Source organism: Nothobranchius furzeri, chromosome 19 (assembly GCF_043380555.1).
Source record: "Nothobranchius furzeri strain GRZ-AD chromosome 19, NfurGRZ-RIMD1, whole genome shotgun sequence".
NCBI lineage: Eukaryota > Metazoa > Chordata > Actinopteri > Cyprinodontiformes > Nothobranchiidae > Nothobranchius > Nothobranchius furzeri.
In genome coordinates, this window is record NC_091759.1 from 19,603,995 (window position 1) to 19,620,334 (window position 16,340).

At 35.8% G+C, this 16,340-nt stretch overlaps 2 protein-coding genes across 5 annotated transcripts in view; one reads left to right on the forward strand and one right to left on the reverse strand.

The window, feature by feature from the left end:
• LOC107394768 (zinc finger protein 385D) overlaps positions 1 to 10,523 on the reverse strand; it is a 28,840-nt gene extending 18,317 nt beyond the window's left edge. The window contains exon 1 of one of the 2 annotated variants that reach the window (XM_070547706.1): positions 10,382 to 10,523. In XM_070547706.1, coding sequence (XP_070403807.1) covers positions 10,382 to 10,391 — 10 coding nt within the window. In that variant the 5' untranslated portion in view covers positions 10,392 to 10,523. Of the gene's footprint in view, positions 1 to 10,233 lie in introns of both variants that reach the window. The other variant, XM_070547705.1, reaches the window with a different exon arrangement.
• Positions 639 to 6,497, forward strand: LOC107395447 (uncharacterized). Of its 3 annotated transcripts, XM_070547701.1 has the most exons (5): positions 639 to 770; positions 2,018 to 2,235; positions 2,377 to 3,444; positions 3,529 to 3,697; positions 6,148 to 6,497. In XM_070547701.1, exons 2-5 carry the CDS (start codon positions 2,025 to 2,027, stop codon positions 6,278 to 6,280), a joined length of 1,581 nt encoding a protein of 526 aa, XP_070403802.1. In that variant the 5' UTR covers positions 639 to 770; positions 2,018 to 2,024; the 3' UTR covers positions 6,281 to 6,497. The 3 variants fall into 3 exon arrangements, with proteins under 3 accessions (XP_070403802.1, XP_070403800.1, XP_070403801.1); XM_070547699.1 differs by having other exon boundaries at positions 2,377 to 3,697; XM_070547700.1 differs by having other exon boundaries at positions 657 to 770; positions 2,000 to 2,235; positions 2,377 to 3,697.
• Positions 10,524 to 16,340: the final 5,817 nt, after the last annotated feature.

Genomic DNA, 16,340 nt, shown 5'->3' on the forward strand with positions numbered 1-16,340 from the left:
GACAGTTAAGAACAACATACAGCAGAAACCAGACCTTTACAAAAATGTTTAAATACATAGAACCACAAAAGGTTCCATTAGGAATGGATGAAAACCTGACACAAAAATATGCTTACTATATACCAGTATCAAAAACTCTGGAAAGCTTTTTACAGTCATGTTTATGGAGAAATACACAGTCACAAGAGTTTAGAGATGCTGATGCAGACGTTTTTACTGATTTATATGATGGCAAAACATTCAAATGTCACCCGTTTTTTAATGAAAACCCTGAAAGCCTCAAGTTGATTTTGTACCAGGACTCATTTGAAATTGTGAACCCCCTGGGTTCTGCAAAGAAGAAGCACAAAGTTCTTGCTGTCTATCTTTCAGTGGCAAATTTACCCATACATATGCGTTCAAATACTGATAATATGTTTTTAGTATTGTTGTGCGTTGAAAAAGACCTTAAACTTTTTGGAATGGGCAAAGTATTCTCAGAGTTGCTGGCAGATCTGAAATCCTTGGAGACAGATGGAGTAAGTGTAGATGGTGAAAAAGTAAAAGGGGGTCTGTACTGCATTGCAGGGGATAACTTGGGTTCTCATTGGATTGGTGGGTTTACAGAGAACTTCAGCCGCTCTCAATATTTTTGCAGGTACTGCGAAATCACAAGACGGGAGTTTGAGACTGATCCAAATGCCTGTGGTCCTCCACGCACCCCAGAGACATATGACGCTGCTGTTGCTGAACTTCAGGTTGAAAACATCCAAGAGGTTCGAGGTATAAAGGTAAACTCTGTCTTTAATACCCTTCAGTCTTTTCACGTATGTGAGCCTGGTCTGCCACCTTGTCTAGGTCATGACCTCTTTGAGGGAGTTGTGTCACAGGATCTAGCACTGTACCTGAAGAACATTGTGAAAAAGAAAAAATGGTTCACATACACACTCTTAAACAGGCGCATCAAACAGTTCAAATATAAAGGATCTGAAGCACTCACAAAGCCATGTGCTGTCAGCACTGATGGAGCCCGGTTGTCAGGGCAGGCCATTCAGAACTGGAATCTTTTGAGATTGTTACCAGTTTTGATTGGTGACAAAATTCAAAATCCTGAGGATGAAGTATGGCAGTTAGCTCTTCAGTTAAAAGACATTGTGGATCTTATTTGTGCTCAGAACATTTCTGTGTCCCAGATAGCATACCTTGACATTTTGATCCAAGAATACTTAGAGTCGAGGAAGATGTTGTTTCCTGAAACTCTACTTAAACCTAAGCACCATTTTTTGCGCCATTATCCAGCACTGCTATTAAAATTTGGTCCATTGATAAGGTTGTGGACGCTTAGATTCGAAAGTAAACACAGTTATTTTAAAAGGTGTGCCAGACACTTGAAAAACTTCAAAAACATTTGTCAGACATTGTCAGAGCGTCATCAGATGTATCATGCGTATCTTTTAGCTGGGCAAGAATACAGTCACCTGCAAGTGAAGGACAGCTGTGAGTTTTATCCCAACCTCTACAGTGATGCTATTAAACATGCAGTCAGGGAGTTTGCATTTTCAGAAAGCAATACCACAGTGGCCACACACATTCAGTACAAGGGCACAGCATATAAAAAAGGCCAGTTTCTTGTGAGCAGAAATGATGAGTACTTGGAGTTTGGTGAACTTCTACTCATCTTGATTCAACATGGTACAGCTGTGCATGTTATAATGGATATCCACAAAAGCACCTTCCTCTCAGAATATCATCTATATTCTGTGACAAAACACAGTCTTGGGTTAAAGTGTGTTAACATTAACAACCTGCCAGATTTCTATCCTTTGGTGTCATACATTCTTGATGGATACCAGGTCATTCCACTGAAACACAGTATTGGGGCAAAATAAAGTCAACTAGAAGTAGTAAACTGTAACTGTCTTAAAACTGTAAATAGTCTTAACATTAACTATTCAAGCTCTACTTGATGCATGTCCCTCCTATACTGTACTGTATATATTTTTTTCTGTTTTTTTCAAAGAAGACACGTATTTTTCAGTGCAAGTATGAGTGACTCGGAGCCCACCTTCCTACATGATGCCATTGTGGAAGTCCTACCAGAACTTCCTGCTGTAACAAAGAACATCCTGGAAGACCATTTACAGTCCATTGGGGTTGAGACATATGATGATCTATGCTTCATAGAGGAGGCTGATTTGATGACAACATTGAGACCTGTTCAAGCCAGAAAACTTCTTTCTGCTTGGAAAAGAAAATGTAAGTAAAAATGCCAAACAAGCTTTTTCTACATGCATAAATAATCAGTTCAAAAGCACAACAGACCATTAAATTGTGTAATTGTGTAATTGTGTGTGTGTGTGTGTGTGTGTGTGCGTGCGTGCGTGCGCGCGTGCGTAGACAAGACTCCTGAGAGCAGCTCACCATCTGTGGAAGCCTCACCTGGCCGATCTCCGTCAATACTCTCTGTTTCACCCCGAAGTTCAACATCCTCAGGCAGCCAGGGATTTGGCACACAGTGGGAGGACAGTTTTGAAATTCCATGGAGTAAATTTCCAGAGGAAGTAATGGATTCTTTGGAAAGGGGAAAAAGGCCATCCCCAAAACTGAGGAGGCAGATGATTCGGATTGTAGCGACTGAAATGATGGGAAAATGCCCTCATGCAGGTAAAAAGCATTCAACCGAGGTTGCTAAAAAAATGGTGGCAAAATACCCCAAATCTTTGCAGGATGTAATAGAGGGAGATATTGTAGGCAAAGGCTACTACTCCCTTGTCAAACAGTTACAATACAGAATTGAAAACGCAAAGCGTACTTCAACACCTAAAATCAGAAAAAGGAAACATCAAACTGAGTCAGATGACACAGACGAGATCCCATTAGAAGAAAGAGCAGCAATGCAGGACACATATGGATGCATTAAATGGAATCCAAAATTTCTTCCCCGTGGAGAAACTCAACAGAGCCAGCAGCAAAAGTTGGAAAAACTCAAGATGATGTTTCTACAAACTAATGTCAGTCCGGAGGAGATAAAATGTCTCATGAAGTCTACCTTTTACACGCAACGCCAACATGTCAACCAGGGTAAAAGTATCCAATACCTCAGAGAAGAGTGGCCATTTTGGTTTGATGAACTTGGCATGTCAGTGCACTTCAAGGAGCTTACTGGGAATAATCTCAAAGAAATGTTCACACGTAATTTGGATTTAAAGGGACAAAGGCTTCTCAACTACATGACCACTGTTTGTGCCAAGAAGAGTAAGAAGTTTCTTCAGACCTATGCAAGGCTGCAGAGGATGCGGGGACAGCAGAGTGGCTGCTCAGATGATGTAAAAGAGCTGGTCCTGCTTCTGCTCAGCTACTTTGATGAGAAGGAGGAGTTCTTGTTCTTCTATGTAGATAATACAAGTCTGCCAGAAGAGGTCCAACTAGAGCAAATGCCTTTGACACCAACCATCGTTGTCTGTGGTAAGTCTTTCATTTCTAATTATTTAAATAATTTTGTTAATAGAATTTGTGGCGTGACTGTACTGCATGTCAATTTGTCCACAGGACAGTCCTGCTATTCCTCAAGAAGTTTCATGCTGAGTCTGGATCGGACCCTCGTCAACACGAACATCTCCTCCTTCATTTCTGCACTGTGCCTGATGTTTGGGAGCTACTACTGTTTCAACATCCATTACCCTTCTGAGCTGGCTTCAACTCTTGAGTTTCTTCAAAGGTGAGTAAAGCATGGTTGTCCTAAGTCTGAATAGGCTGGTGAAGGTCCTGTTATCTAGTAATCCAAAAGGGTTCAAATGAAGGCAACTGGACTTCTTTGGTTTCTTGAAGACGTTTCTCTTCTCATCCAAGGAGCTTTGTCCATTCTATCTGGAATATGAGAGAATCAAGCTTATAAGCTGTAGCTGTCTGTTGTTATTTAAGGAGTCGAAACTACCCTGGGTTAGGGATGCACCAATCAGGTTTTTTGCTGCCGATCACCGATACCGATATCAAAGAATGCTGATCACCGATACCGATCACGTGGATTGGCCAGAAATTTTCTACAACATTATAATGAGTGCTACAAACTACATAATCTGGGAATAAAGGAAATGTAACCTAATCTAAAATGGTCTGTATTAGGGTTGTCACGGTGTGAAAATTTAACCTCACTGTTATTGTGACCAAAATTACCACGGTTTTCGGTATTATCGTGGTATTTTTTTAAACGTGCTACTTTTTCACACAATTAAATAAACCCTGTATGTCAGGAAATATTGTCCTCAGTTTGTGCCTAAATTTTGCCTAAAATTTATTATTTTGTAATTATGTTGTTTATTTGTTTACATTTTTTCCCTTTAGTCTTTAAAATACCAATATTTGCCCATAACTTATTTTTTGTCTGTTTGATGTCATCATTTTAAAAAAATTAGATCAGATGATACTCACTACTCAAGTAGCCTTGTAATCAGATACTTTTTTACCATTACTTGAGTAATAAACCCTATATCAGGAAAATATTGTCCTCGGTTTGTGTCCTTCCAGTGAGCTTTGCAGATGTGGGAAAATGTCATCAGGCAGTAATCGTTGTTAAATTCATAATTATTTTCGGAGAGAGACCAACTCTTATCTGCCCCTGGGAGCCCCGTAATGTATAGAGTCATTTCAACATGGCGGTGTCCGCGACACGGTTTATATGCAGGTAGCGGCGCTGCGGCTGCTTTATATAGCAACTCGTTGCGTTCTCCCTCAACCCAAATCCTCGGATCACACATTTTAGCTAAAACGCTAACGTTAGCTTGCCTTGCGTTGACTGTAGAGTTGTGGGTGATGGTCACGCAGATGTGTCATGAGATTTGAAGCGTTGCTGCCTTTCACAGACACTTTTTCTGCACTTGCTACAAACAGGATAGCCGTCTTCTATCAACTCCCTCGGCATTCTTCAGATATCCAAAAGATGCCCGTACTTCCGAGTTTGTCTTCTTTGAGGGATAATAAATGTCCTGAGCGCTGCCGTCTCCTCCTTTGGCCATTATTTCAGCTTTAGCTTCAAGAAAGTTTTGGTTGTAAACAACAAAGTGCGCATGTGCCACCGGCAACTTCAGCAGATGATACGGTGGCTGGTAAGGGTCACCGCGCCTACACTGCAGCCGCGGTAAACCCACCAAGCTAATAGAGTTTTTAAAAAAACAAGACGGTTATTATTATTGTCAACTCTTTTTTTTTTAACGGGGTTTACTGCTACACTGGTTACCGTGACAACCCTACGGCTGATCTGTCTGCTTTGATCTATTTTGAAAACTCCGATCAAAACCGATAGGGGCGCTATCGGCCGATTACGATCAAATGCCGATCCATTGGTGCATCCCTACTCTGGGTACCCCACCTATTTACCCTCTGATGAGTCACAATGACTCCCTCTCAATAGAGGCTAATGACTCATCGGGGTAGGGAGGAGGGGTACCCAGAGTAGTTTCGGCTCGTTAATAACAGACAGCTACGGCTTATAAGCTTGACTCTCATATTCCAGATAGAATGGACAAAGCTCCTTGGATGAGAAGAGAAACGTCCTCAAGAAACCAAAGAAGTCCAGTTGCCTTCATTTGAACCCTTTTGGTCTAAATCTGAATGTCCCTGTCAAGACTTGTTCTTGGACCTGGGCTCTGGGATTTTTGGGTACATCCACACTGACTCCACCCCATTTAGTCTGTAAGAAGAAGGGAAAGAAATAGAAAAAAAATTCTAATATGTAAGCAGCAGGCTGTTTGCGGACTTGTTGCTACAGTCTTTCTGCAGTTCACATTTGACTTTTCTAATCACATTGTCCTTGTTGAATCCATAATGTTGCCAATTGGTTGAAGGGTTTCTTCTAGAAACAAGCTTCTCCTCAACCAAATGTACTGCCACCAGTTTGTAGGTCACGCTTGCCTGCTGAGTGCTGCGGGCTGGACAGAGAGTGGTGGCAGGTAACAGTTGACAGCCGTGAGTGACACAGAGCATCCAAGTCAGAAATTCAGACCCAAGAACCGGCCCTAATCCGGGATTGAACCTGTGGCCCTTGGGTCTAGTCTTAATCACTGTCTTAGACTCAGACTAGAACCAATTGGGCCCCCAAGTCTTGGACTTGGAGTTTTTCTTTATGTGAACTAATAAATTTAAATATTCACTATGCTCAATTTTGTTTTACAGGTGTTTTTTCTCCATTAACCCAGAAAAAGGAACCAAAGTAGAGAATAAGAACTCCAAGCGTCGTCTCAACGTGAACCCTCCAGTCCTCACCCTGATACAGGAACTCTCCGATCACGAGTGGTGTGAAGCCTAAATACAGAGTGTCTCTGTGGATTCTTTGACGGTTGAAGAGGTCCAGCAAGTATTTCCCATTGTGTGCAGTTTTTTTTAAGACACCAGGTACTGCAATTTTTTTCTCTGGGCTGATCATTTCAAATAAGGCAAGTTTTCTTTGTGGACATTTGAGAAGTGGCCCAGCAAGTTTTTCCTTTGCGGACACTTTTTAGACACCAGATAACACATTATTTTTCTTTGGGTTGATCATTTCAAAAACAAGTTTTCTCTATGGGCTGTTCGTATGAAAAGAGGTATTGCTAGTTTTTCCCCTTGTGGACATTTTATACACCAGGTACTGAAAAGTTTTTGTCTGGGCTGATCCTTTTAGAAAAGGCATGTTTTTCCTTTGTGGAATGTTCATTTGAGAATGGATACTGCAAATGTTTTCTTTTGTGGAGCTTTTTTGAGGACAAATACTGAAAGTTTTTGTTTTAAATCCACAATGTATATTATATTAATGGGGCATAAAATGTATTTTGGTTATATTTTTGTTTAAAGTTCTGATAACACTTTAAGAATGCACACATACTTTAATTTTAATGAGTTATTGTTGTTGGCTTGACACTTAAACTTATCTAAAGAGACTGAAAAACCTCTTTCAAAACGCTAGTGTTCTGAAGTATTTGGAAAGCACAAAATGTAGCTTCTTTACATGTAATAACAAAAGACTTCATCGTTCAGACATGGTTGCAGTGATGGCTGTTGAATAAATTTTCCAAAAGTGAAATGTTTCTCATCTTTTTCAGTATTTTGAATGTTTTATGAAAATGACAATAGTGGTAATTAGCAGGTTTTAAAAGTAACTTTCACAGTATAAATTGATTATTAACACAAAAATACAACATTAAATTTGTGTATAAATTACAAAATAGCTTAATTTAATATACAAACATTTACAATGCTTTTACCAGTTAAAATTTGTTTTTTGTTCAATATTAGCCAGTGATTTTTGCAAGTATTTTATGCACAATAGACGTCCATTACAGGTATTAAATACAGGAAAGAGTCTAATTGTGAACAACATTTCTATGCAAAATTTACATGTAATTTATGTACACTTTACAGATTTTAATGTGATTTCAGCTGTGATTTCAATCACTGTAAATTAATTTACACAGTTTTTTTGTAATTGTTTTTACTGTGTAGCTGTAACATTTACAGGAAAACTCTGGTAACTCCAGCTGCCAGCGATTTCCTGTAAAATTTACATTTTTTTTACAGTGTAGCTGTTATTTATGCATTAAAGTACACGTTCATATGTGTGTACATGCCATGGGGAAACCTCTGCCTGCCAAAGGTAAAGCTGACAAAACTTGCAGTTCCCTCTTCATCCACTAGGGGTTGGCTCCAGAAAGGGGCACGTTCCCTATGACTCCCATGTTAAAAGTGTCAACTTCACAGCTACAGGCTGGTTCAAAACACATTTTAGGTTTAACAGGTCAAGTTTAGCACCTCTGAGGCAGATGGACTTTTGTGGCTCATCCATTTAGATTTATTTAAAGCTTGAAATTAGGAATAATTAGGGGCGTGTCTATTTAATTCACAGATGAGCCGTCAGCGCTAGCACTAGCGGCTTGCCCCCCTGCTAGCTCCAGGGAAGGCCTCAGCCTCACGTTGAAAGTGTTACAGCTTGAAAGGTGCCCACCAACATCTGTTAGCTTCTGTTAGCTCCTAGCTATATCGGCTCAGAGTTTGTTGGGTGTCCATCTGCCTCCACCCTCACAGCCCCACTCTCAGCTCTATTTTGTATTTTATAGGAGTGACGAGCAGCCTTGTGTCGCAGCCAAGATGGCGGTGATCTGAACCACCCACTGGGCTTGAATTCAGCCCTTTAAAAACTTATGGTTGCAAGGAGTGAAAAGTTTCATACTTGACACCACTCTGCAGCCCTCCACTGACCAAAAACCACATGTGCTAGTGTTGTGGAGCGCGCAGGTGGCCTAGGGGGCGCTCTTAGCCTTCTTTATGACTGTTAGCCAGCTGCTAGGAGCTAGTATTTTCAGTTTACCAATTGTCAATGAAAAGGACGTTTGGTTTTTTCTGTTGGCATCATGGCGGAGCCTGGAAGTAAAAATAAGAGTGTAAGGTTTTTGGAAGTGAAGCAAAGAGCTAAAACCAGAGTGAACGTCAGCGTGGCTGACACTAGCTTGAGGGAGCTAAAGGAGGCTACAAAATCAGAGTGATGGTGACCTGGCTTTGTTGCTACTGGACTTGTGATATTTTTGTTCAACAGTGTGGATCTTTTTACTTTGTGGTTTATTTTAGTATTAGTTGGTTCATGTAAGTGTTAGCTCGTTGTTAGCGTTAGCTACAGCAGGCTGCTGCACCATTATTCATAACGGTTGTAATTCCAGTTTCAACCAGTAGGGCGGAGGAGCCAGAAACTACTCAGTGTTACTTTAAAGGGTTAATGAGCTACTAAATCTGACATATTCAGACATTTGAAAAAAATCGTAATTTTCCAGAATGAACAAATATTGTGTTGAAACTAAAAGGTTTTTAGACATTTTGATTCCAGCAGTTTATCAGGAAAACACAATTTCTTTCTTCAGCTAAATCAACCAAGAACATAAATTGACATAAAATGAGATTTTAACTCAAAAGATGATCCTCAAAGACAAAAAATTTGTAAATTGTTCAGATCTAAAACTTTTATTTTAGGTCTTTCATGATTTCCATCGGATAATCGGCTGGAGTTTTGTGTTTAGATATGAGGATTCTCCTCATAATAGTGAAGTTAAAATAAATAATTTAGACTAAAGTTTTACATCAGACTGTCGTCATTAACTTAAAACCTCTACTGTCCTTAAAACATCCAGATTGAGCATCAGGATTAGTTCCTTCATCAAAAACCTGCCAAATCCTACATGTCTCCTGCCCACTGGTGGAGGATCTACAGATAGCAAGGGCCAATTTTATTTTTATATTAATGCTTATTTTGTAGCATAATTAGATTAATAATAATAATAATAATAATAATAATAATAATAATTATTATTATTATTATTATTTATTATTACATGAATGGAATTTGTTTTTAAATATTTTTCTGTTTTTAATTTTTCTGAATAAATGCAAATTCATAATGGGGGGGCAGCTTGAAAATGACTCAAGTTGATTTAATAAAAACCTGCATTTGAGTAAATTTGCTTTTTCACAAGAATACATAAAATTTTACACTTGAAGCTCCAACATACGTCTCTGGTTTAAATCACATTTTTTTAATCATCATTCCTTAAAGTTTATTTAATAAACGCGCCAAATTAGAATTTTATTTATAACTGATTCATTTCAATATTTCTGTAAAACTGCTTTCATTTTAAAACCCTTTGGAAATGGGCTCATCCATGCTAAACCCTCCGTTTCACTCTTTGGGAACCTAAATTTCAACAATAACTGTGAGTTGTTGGCATGAACGCCAACATAAATAAATCATTTCTACGATTTCCTAAACAACGGCAAGTAAACGAGCAACTTCATCAGCAAACAGCACTGGGCCCAAATCTGAGTCCTGCACGCAGGTCCTCTTCATGACACGCGTCCTGTTTGTGCTGCTGATTGGAGCCGGAGTTTACACTTTCTCTGAGCTTGATTACAGTTTGATGAAGGACCAGCGTGCATGTTTAATCACCTCAATCACAATCAACCAACACACCCATCCGCTCTGCCATTACTCTGATTACCTTCAGATAAACTCGTGTGTGTGTGTGTGTGTGTGTGTGTCTGTGTGTGTGTTTCACCTGAAAGATTAAATGACTTGTTTTTTGCTTTGCATGCAACACTTAGACAAGAGACCTAAACACTAAACATCACATGTCACATTTAGGAATGAGCTGATCCACATCGACTCATTTCCTTCAGCTTGCTTGTGAAACAGCTAAATCACAAGAAGAGAAGAGGATTTCTCCACGTTTCTGAGACAAGTCTTACCAGATCTGCTCCACTTCCTTCTGGTATAAAGCAGTTCTTTGCAAGAGCGCACATCCAGATCAAACATAGCAACAAGTGATTCAGATTTATAAGACAGAAAAAAGAAAAACTCTCAGGAGATTAACTGCACCGTGTTGCGTTCACGTACCAAAATACATGGCTGCAGCGCCGAGGGAAATCTGAAAGCTCAGTGTTTGATCAAAGACTTTTTCGTCTCTGAGCAGAAATGAGAATGCCCGTCCTCTCCTCCATTCTCTGTCTCTCTAGCGGAGCCACGAGCTGCTCCTTCCCATCTGGATTCCCTCCTCCTCCTCCTCCTGCCCAGCGCTGCCACCACTCCTCCTCCTCCTCCTCCTCCTCCTCCTCCTCCTCCTCCTCCTCCTGCCCAGCGTTGCCACCACTCCTCCTCCTCCTCCGATTCCACCTCCTCACCATCATCATGTGTTCATGATGCGTGTACAAATCTACTCCATATCTGCTTTGAATCAGCTCTAGACAGAATCAGTGCCATCACACACACACACACACACACACACACACACACACACACACACACACACACACACACACACACACACACACACACACACACACACACACACACACACACACACACACACACACACACACACACACACACACACACACACACACACACACACACACACACACACACACACACACACACACACACATATTTCATCTTCTGGCAGCTGAACCTTGCTCAACTTTTTTGTCCTCAAGCCCAAACATCATTTCTCCAGGTCTGAAAACGCACGTTCTCCCGCAATCCCAAACTCCATAGAGGGCCATCTCAGGAAGACCGTCGGTTCAACACCTGCACACACGAGAACGTTCAGTAGAATACTTTAGTATGTGTCCTGAAAATTAAAAAAACATACTGTAGTATGTGTCCTGAAAAAGTATAAAAAACAACGTACTATAGTATGTGTCATGAAGATGTATAAAAAGCCAAGCTATAGTATGTTTCCTGAAAATGTAAAAAAAACCAACATACTATAGTATGTATCTTGAAAATGTAGAGAAAAAACATACTGTAGTATTTGCCCTGAAAAAGTATAAAACACAACATACTTTAATATGTGTCCTGAAAATGTGTAAAAAAACATACTTTTGTATGTGTCCTGAAACAGTATAAAAAACTAAATACTTTAGTATGTGTCCTGAAAATGTATAAAAATACTATAGTATGTGTCCAGAAAAAGTGTAAAAATAAACATACTATAGTATGTGTCTTGAAAATGTATTAAGTGACATACTGTAGTATGTGTCCTGAAAAAGTATAAAAAACAACATACTATAGTATGTGTCATGAAAATGTATAACAAGCCAAGCTATAATATGTTTCCTGAAAATGTGTAAAAAAAACAACATACTATAGTATGTATCTTGAAAATTAGAGAAAAAACATTCTATAGTATTTGCCCTGAAAAAGTATAAAAAACAACATACATTAGTATGTATCTTGAAAATGTAGAGAAAAAACATACTGTAGTATTTGCCCTGAAAAAGTATAAAAAACAACATACTTTAGTATGTGTCCTGAAAATGTGTAAAAAAAACATACTTTAGTATGTGTCCTGAAAATGTAGAAAAATACTATAGTATGTGTCCTGAAAAAGTAGAAAAATAAACATACTATAGTATGTGTCTTGAAAATGTATTAAGTAACATACTGTGGTATGTGTCCTGAAAAAGTATAAAAAACAACATACTATAGTATGTGTCATGAAAATGTATAAAAAGCCAAGCTATAGTATGTTTCCTGAAAATGTATAAAAAAAAACATTATACTATAGTATGTATCTTGAAAACGTAGAGAAAAAACATACTCTAGTATTTGCCCTGAAAAAGTATAAAAAACAACATTAGTATGTTTCCTGAAAATGTGTAAAAAAACATACTTTAGTATGTGTCCTGAAAATGTATTAAAAAACATACTGTAGTATGTGTCCTGAAAAAGTATAAAAAAGAACATACTATAGTATGTGTCCTGAAAATGTGTAAAAAAACATACTTTAGTATGTGTCCTGAAAATGTATTAAAAAACATACTGTAGTATTTGCCCTGAAAAAGTATAAAAAACAACATACTTTAGTATGTGTCCTGAAAATGTGTAAAAAAACATACTTTAGTATGTGTCCTGAAAATGTATTAAAAACATACTGTAGTATGTGTCCTGAAAAAGTATAAAAAACAACATACTTTAGTATTTGCCCTGAAAAAGTAGAAGAAAAACATACTTTAGTATGTGTCCTGAAAATGTGTAAAAAAACATACTTTAGTATGTGTCCTGAAAATGTATTAAAAAACATACTGTAGTATGTGTCCTGAAAAAGTATAAAAAACAACATACTGTAGTATGTGTCCTGAAAAAGTATAAAAAACAACATACTATAGTATGTGTCATGAAAATGTATAAAAAGCCAATTTATAGTATGTTTCCTGAAAATGTATTAAAAAAACAACATACTATAGTATGTATCTTGAAAATGTAGAGAAAAAACATACTGTAGTATTTGCACTGAAAAAGTATAAAAACAACATACTTTATTATGTGTCCTGAAAATGTGTAAAAAAACATACTTTAGTATGTGTCCTGAAAATGTATTAAAAAACATACTGTAGTATGTGTCCTGAAAAAGTATAAAAAACAACATACTATAGTATGTGTCATGAAAATGTATAAAAAGCCAAGGTATAGTATGTTTCCTGAAAATGTATAAAAAAGTACATACTATAGTATGTATCTTGAAAATGTAGAGAAAAAACATACTGTAGTATTTGCCCTGAAAAAGTATAAAAAACAACATACTTTAGTATGTGTCCTGAAAATGTGTAAAAAAAACATACTTTAGTATGTGTCCTGAAAATGTGTAAAAAATCATACTTTAGTATGTGTCCTGAAACAGTATAAAAAACTAAATACTTTAGTATGTGTCCTGAAAATGTAGAAAAATACTAAAGTATGTGCCCAGAAAAAGTATAAAAATAAACATACTATAGTATGTGTCTTGAAAATGTATTAAGTAACATACTGTAGTATGTGTCCTGAAAAAGTATAAAAAACAACATACTATAGTATGTGCCATGAAAATGTATAAAAAGCCAAGCTATAATATGTTTCCTGAAAATCTGTAAAAAAACAACATACTATAGTATGTATCTTGAAAATGTAGAGAAAAAACATTCTATAGTATTTGCCCTGAAAAAGTATAAAAAACAACATACTTTAGTATGTGTCCTGAAAATGTGTAAAAAAACATACTTTAGTATGTGTTCTGAAAATGTATAAAAATACTATAGTATGTGTCCTGAAAAAGTATAAAAATAAACATACTATAGTATGTGTCTGGAAAATGTATTAAGTAACATACTGTGGTATGTGTCCTGAAAAAGTATAAAAAACAACATACTATAGTATGTGTCATGAAAATGTATTAAAAGCCAAGCTATAGTATGTTTCCTGAAAATGTATAAAAAAACAACATACTATAGTATGTATCTTGACAATGTAGAGAAAAAACATACTGTAGTATTTGCCCTGAAAAAGTATAAAAAACAACATTAGTATGTGTCCTGAAAATGTGTAAAAAACATACTTTAATATGTGTCCTGAAAATGTATTAAAAAACATACTGTAGTATGTGTCCTGAAAAAGTATGAAAAACAACATACTATAGTATGTGTCCTGAAAATGTGTATAAAAACATACTTTAGTATGTGTCCTGAAAATGTATTAAAAAACATACTGTAGTATTTGCCCTGAAAAAGTATAAAAAACAACATACTTTAGTATGTGTCCTGAAAATGTGTAAAAAAACATACTTTATTATGTGTCCTGAAAATGTATTAAAAAACATACTGTAGTATGTTTCCTGAAAAAGTATAAAAAACAACATACTTTAGTATGTGTCCTGAAAATGTATTAAAAAACATACTGTAGTATGTGTCCTGAAAAAGTATAAAAAACAACATACTATAGTATGTGTCATGAAAATGTATAAAAAGCCAAGCTATAGTATTTTTCCTGAAAATGTATAAAAAAACCAACATACTATAGTATGTATCTTGAAAATGTAGAGAAAAAACATACTGTAGTATTTGCCGTGAAAAAGTATAAAACACAACATACTTTAGTATGTGTCCTGAAAATGTGTAAAAAAACATACTTTAGTATGTGTCCTGAAACAGTATAAAAAACTAAATACATACTATAGTATGTGTCTTGAAAATGTATTAAGTAACATACTGTGGTATGTGTCCTGAAAATGTATAAAAATACTATAGTATGTGTCCAGAAAAAATATAAAAATAAACATACTATAGTATGTGTCTTGAAAATGTATTAAGTAACATACTGTAGTATGTGTCCTGAAAAAGTGTAAAAAACCACATACAAATGTGTAAAAATACATACTTTAGTATGTGTCCTGAAAATGTATTAAAAACATACTGTAGTATTTGCCCTGAAAAAGTATAAAAAACAACATACTTTAGTATGTGTCCTGAAAATGTGTAAAAAAACATACTTTAGTATGTGTCCTGAAAATGTATTAAAAAACATACTGTAGTATGTGTCCTGAAAAAGTATAAAAAACAACATACTGTAGTATGTGTCCTGAAAAAGTATAAAAAACATCATACTATAGTATGTGTCATGAAAATGTATAAAAGCCAAGCTATAGTATGTTTCCTGAAAATGTATAAAAAAACAACATACTATAGTATGTATCTTGAAAATGTAGAGAAAAAACATACTGTAGTATTTGCCCTGAAAAAGTATAAAAACAACATACTTTAGTATGTGTCCTGAAAATGTGTAAAAAAAACATACTTTAGTATGTGTCCTGAAAATGTATTAAAAACATACTGTAGTATGTGTCCTGAAAAAGTATAAAAAACAACATACTATGGTATGTGTCATGAAAATGTATAAAAAGCCAAGCTATAGTATGTTTCCTGAAAATGTATTAAAAAACCAACATACTATAGTATGTATCTTGAAAATGTAGAGAAAAACATACTGTAGTATTTGCTGTGAAAAAGTATAAAACACAACATACTTTAGTATGTGTCCTGAAAATGTGTAAAAAAACATACTTTAGTATGTGTCCTGAAACAGTATAATAAACTAAATACATACTATAGTATGTGTCTTGAAAATGTATTAAGTAACATACTGTGGTATGTGTCCTGAAAATGTATAAAAATACTATAGTATGTGTCCAGAAAAAGTATAAAAATAAACATACTATAGTATGTGTCTTGAAAATGTATTAAGTAACATAATGTAGTATGTGTCCTGAAAAAGTATAAAAAACAACATACTATAGTATGTGTCCTGAAAATGTGTAAAAAAACATACTTTAGTATGTGTCCTGAAAATGTATTAAAAACATACTGTAGTATTTGCCCTGAAAAAGTATAAAAAACAACATACTTTAGTATGTGTCCTGAAAATGTGTAAAAAAACATACTTTAGTATGTGTCCTGAAAATGTATTAAAAAACATACTGTAGTATGTGTCCTGAAAAAGTATAAAAAGCAACATACTGTAGTATGTGTCCTGAAAAAGTATAAAAAACAACATACTATAGTATGTATCTTGAATATGTAGAGAAAAAACATACTGTAGTATTTGCCCTGAAAAAGTATAAAAAACAACATACTTTAGTATGTGTCCTGAAAATGTGTAAAAAAACATACTTTAGTATGTGTCCTGAAAATGTATTAAAAAACATACTGTAGTATGTGTCATGAAAATGTATAAAAAGCCAAGCTATAGTATGTTTCCTGAAAATGTATAAAAAAAAACAACATACTATAGTATGTATCTTGAAAATGTAGAGAAAAAACATACTGTAGTATTTGCCGTGAAAAAGTATAAAACACAACATACTTTAGTATGTGTCCTGAAAATGTGTAAAAAAACATACTTTATTATGTGTCCTGAAACAGTATAAAAAACTAAATACATACTATAGTATGTGTCTTGAAAATGTATTAAGTAACATACTGTGGTATGTGTCCTGAAAATGTATAAAAATACTATAGTATGTGTCCAGAAAAAGTATAAAAATAAA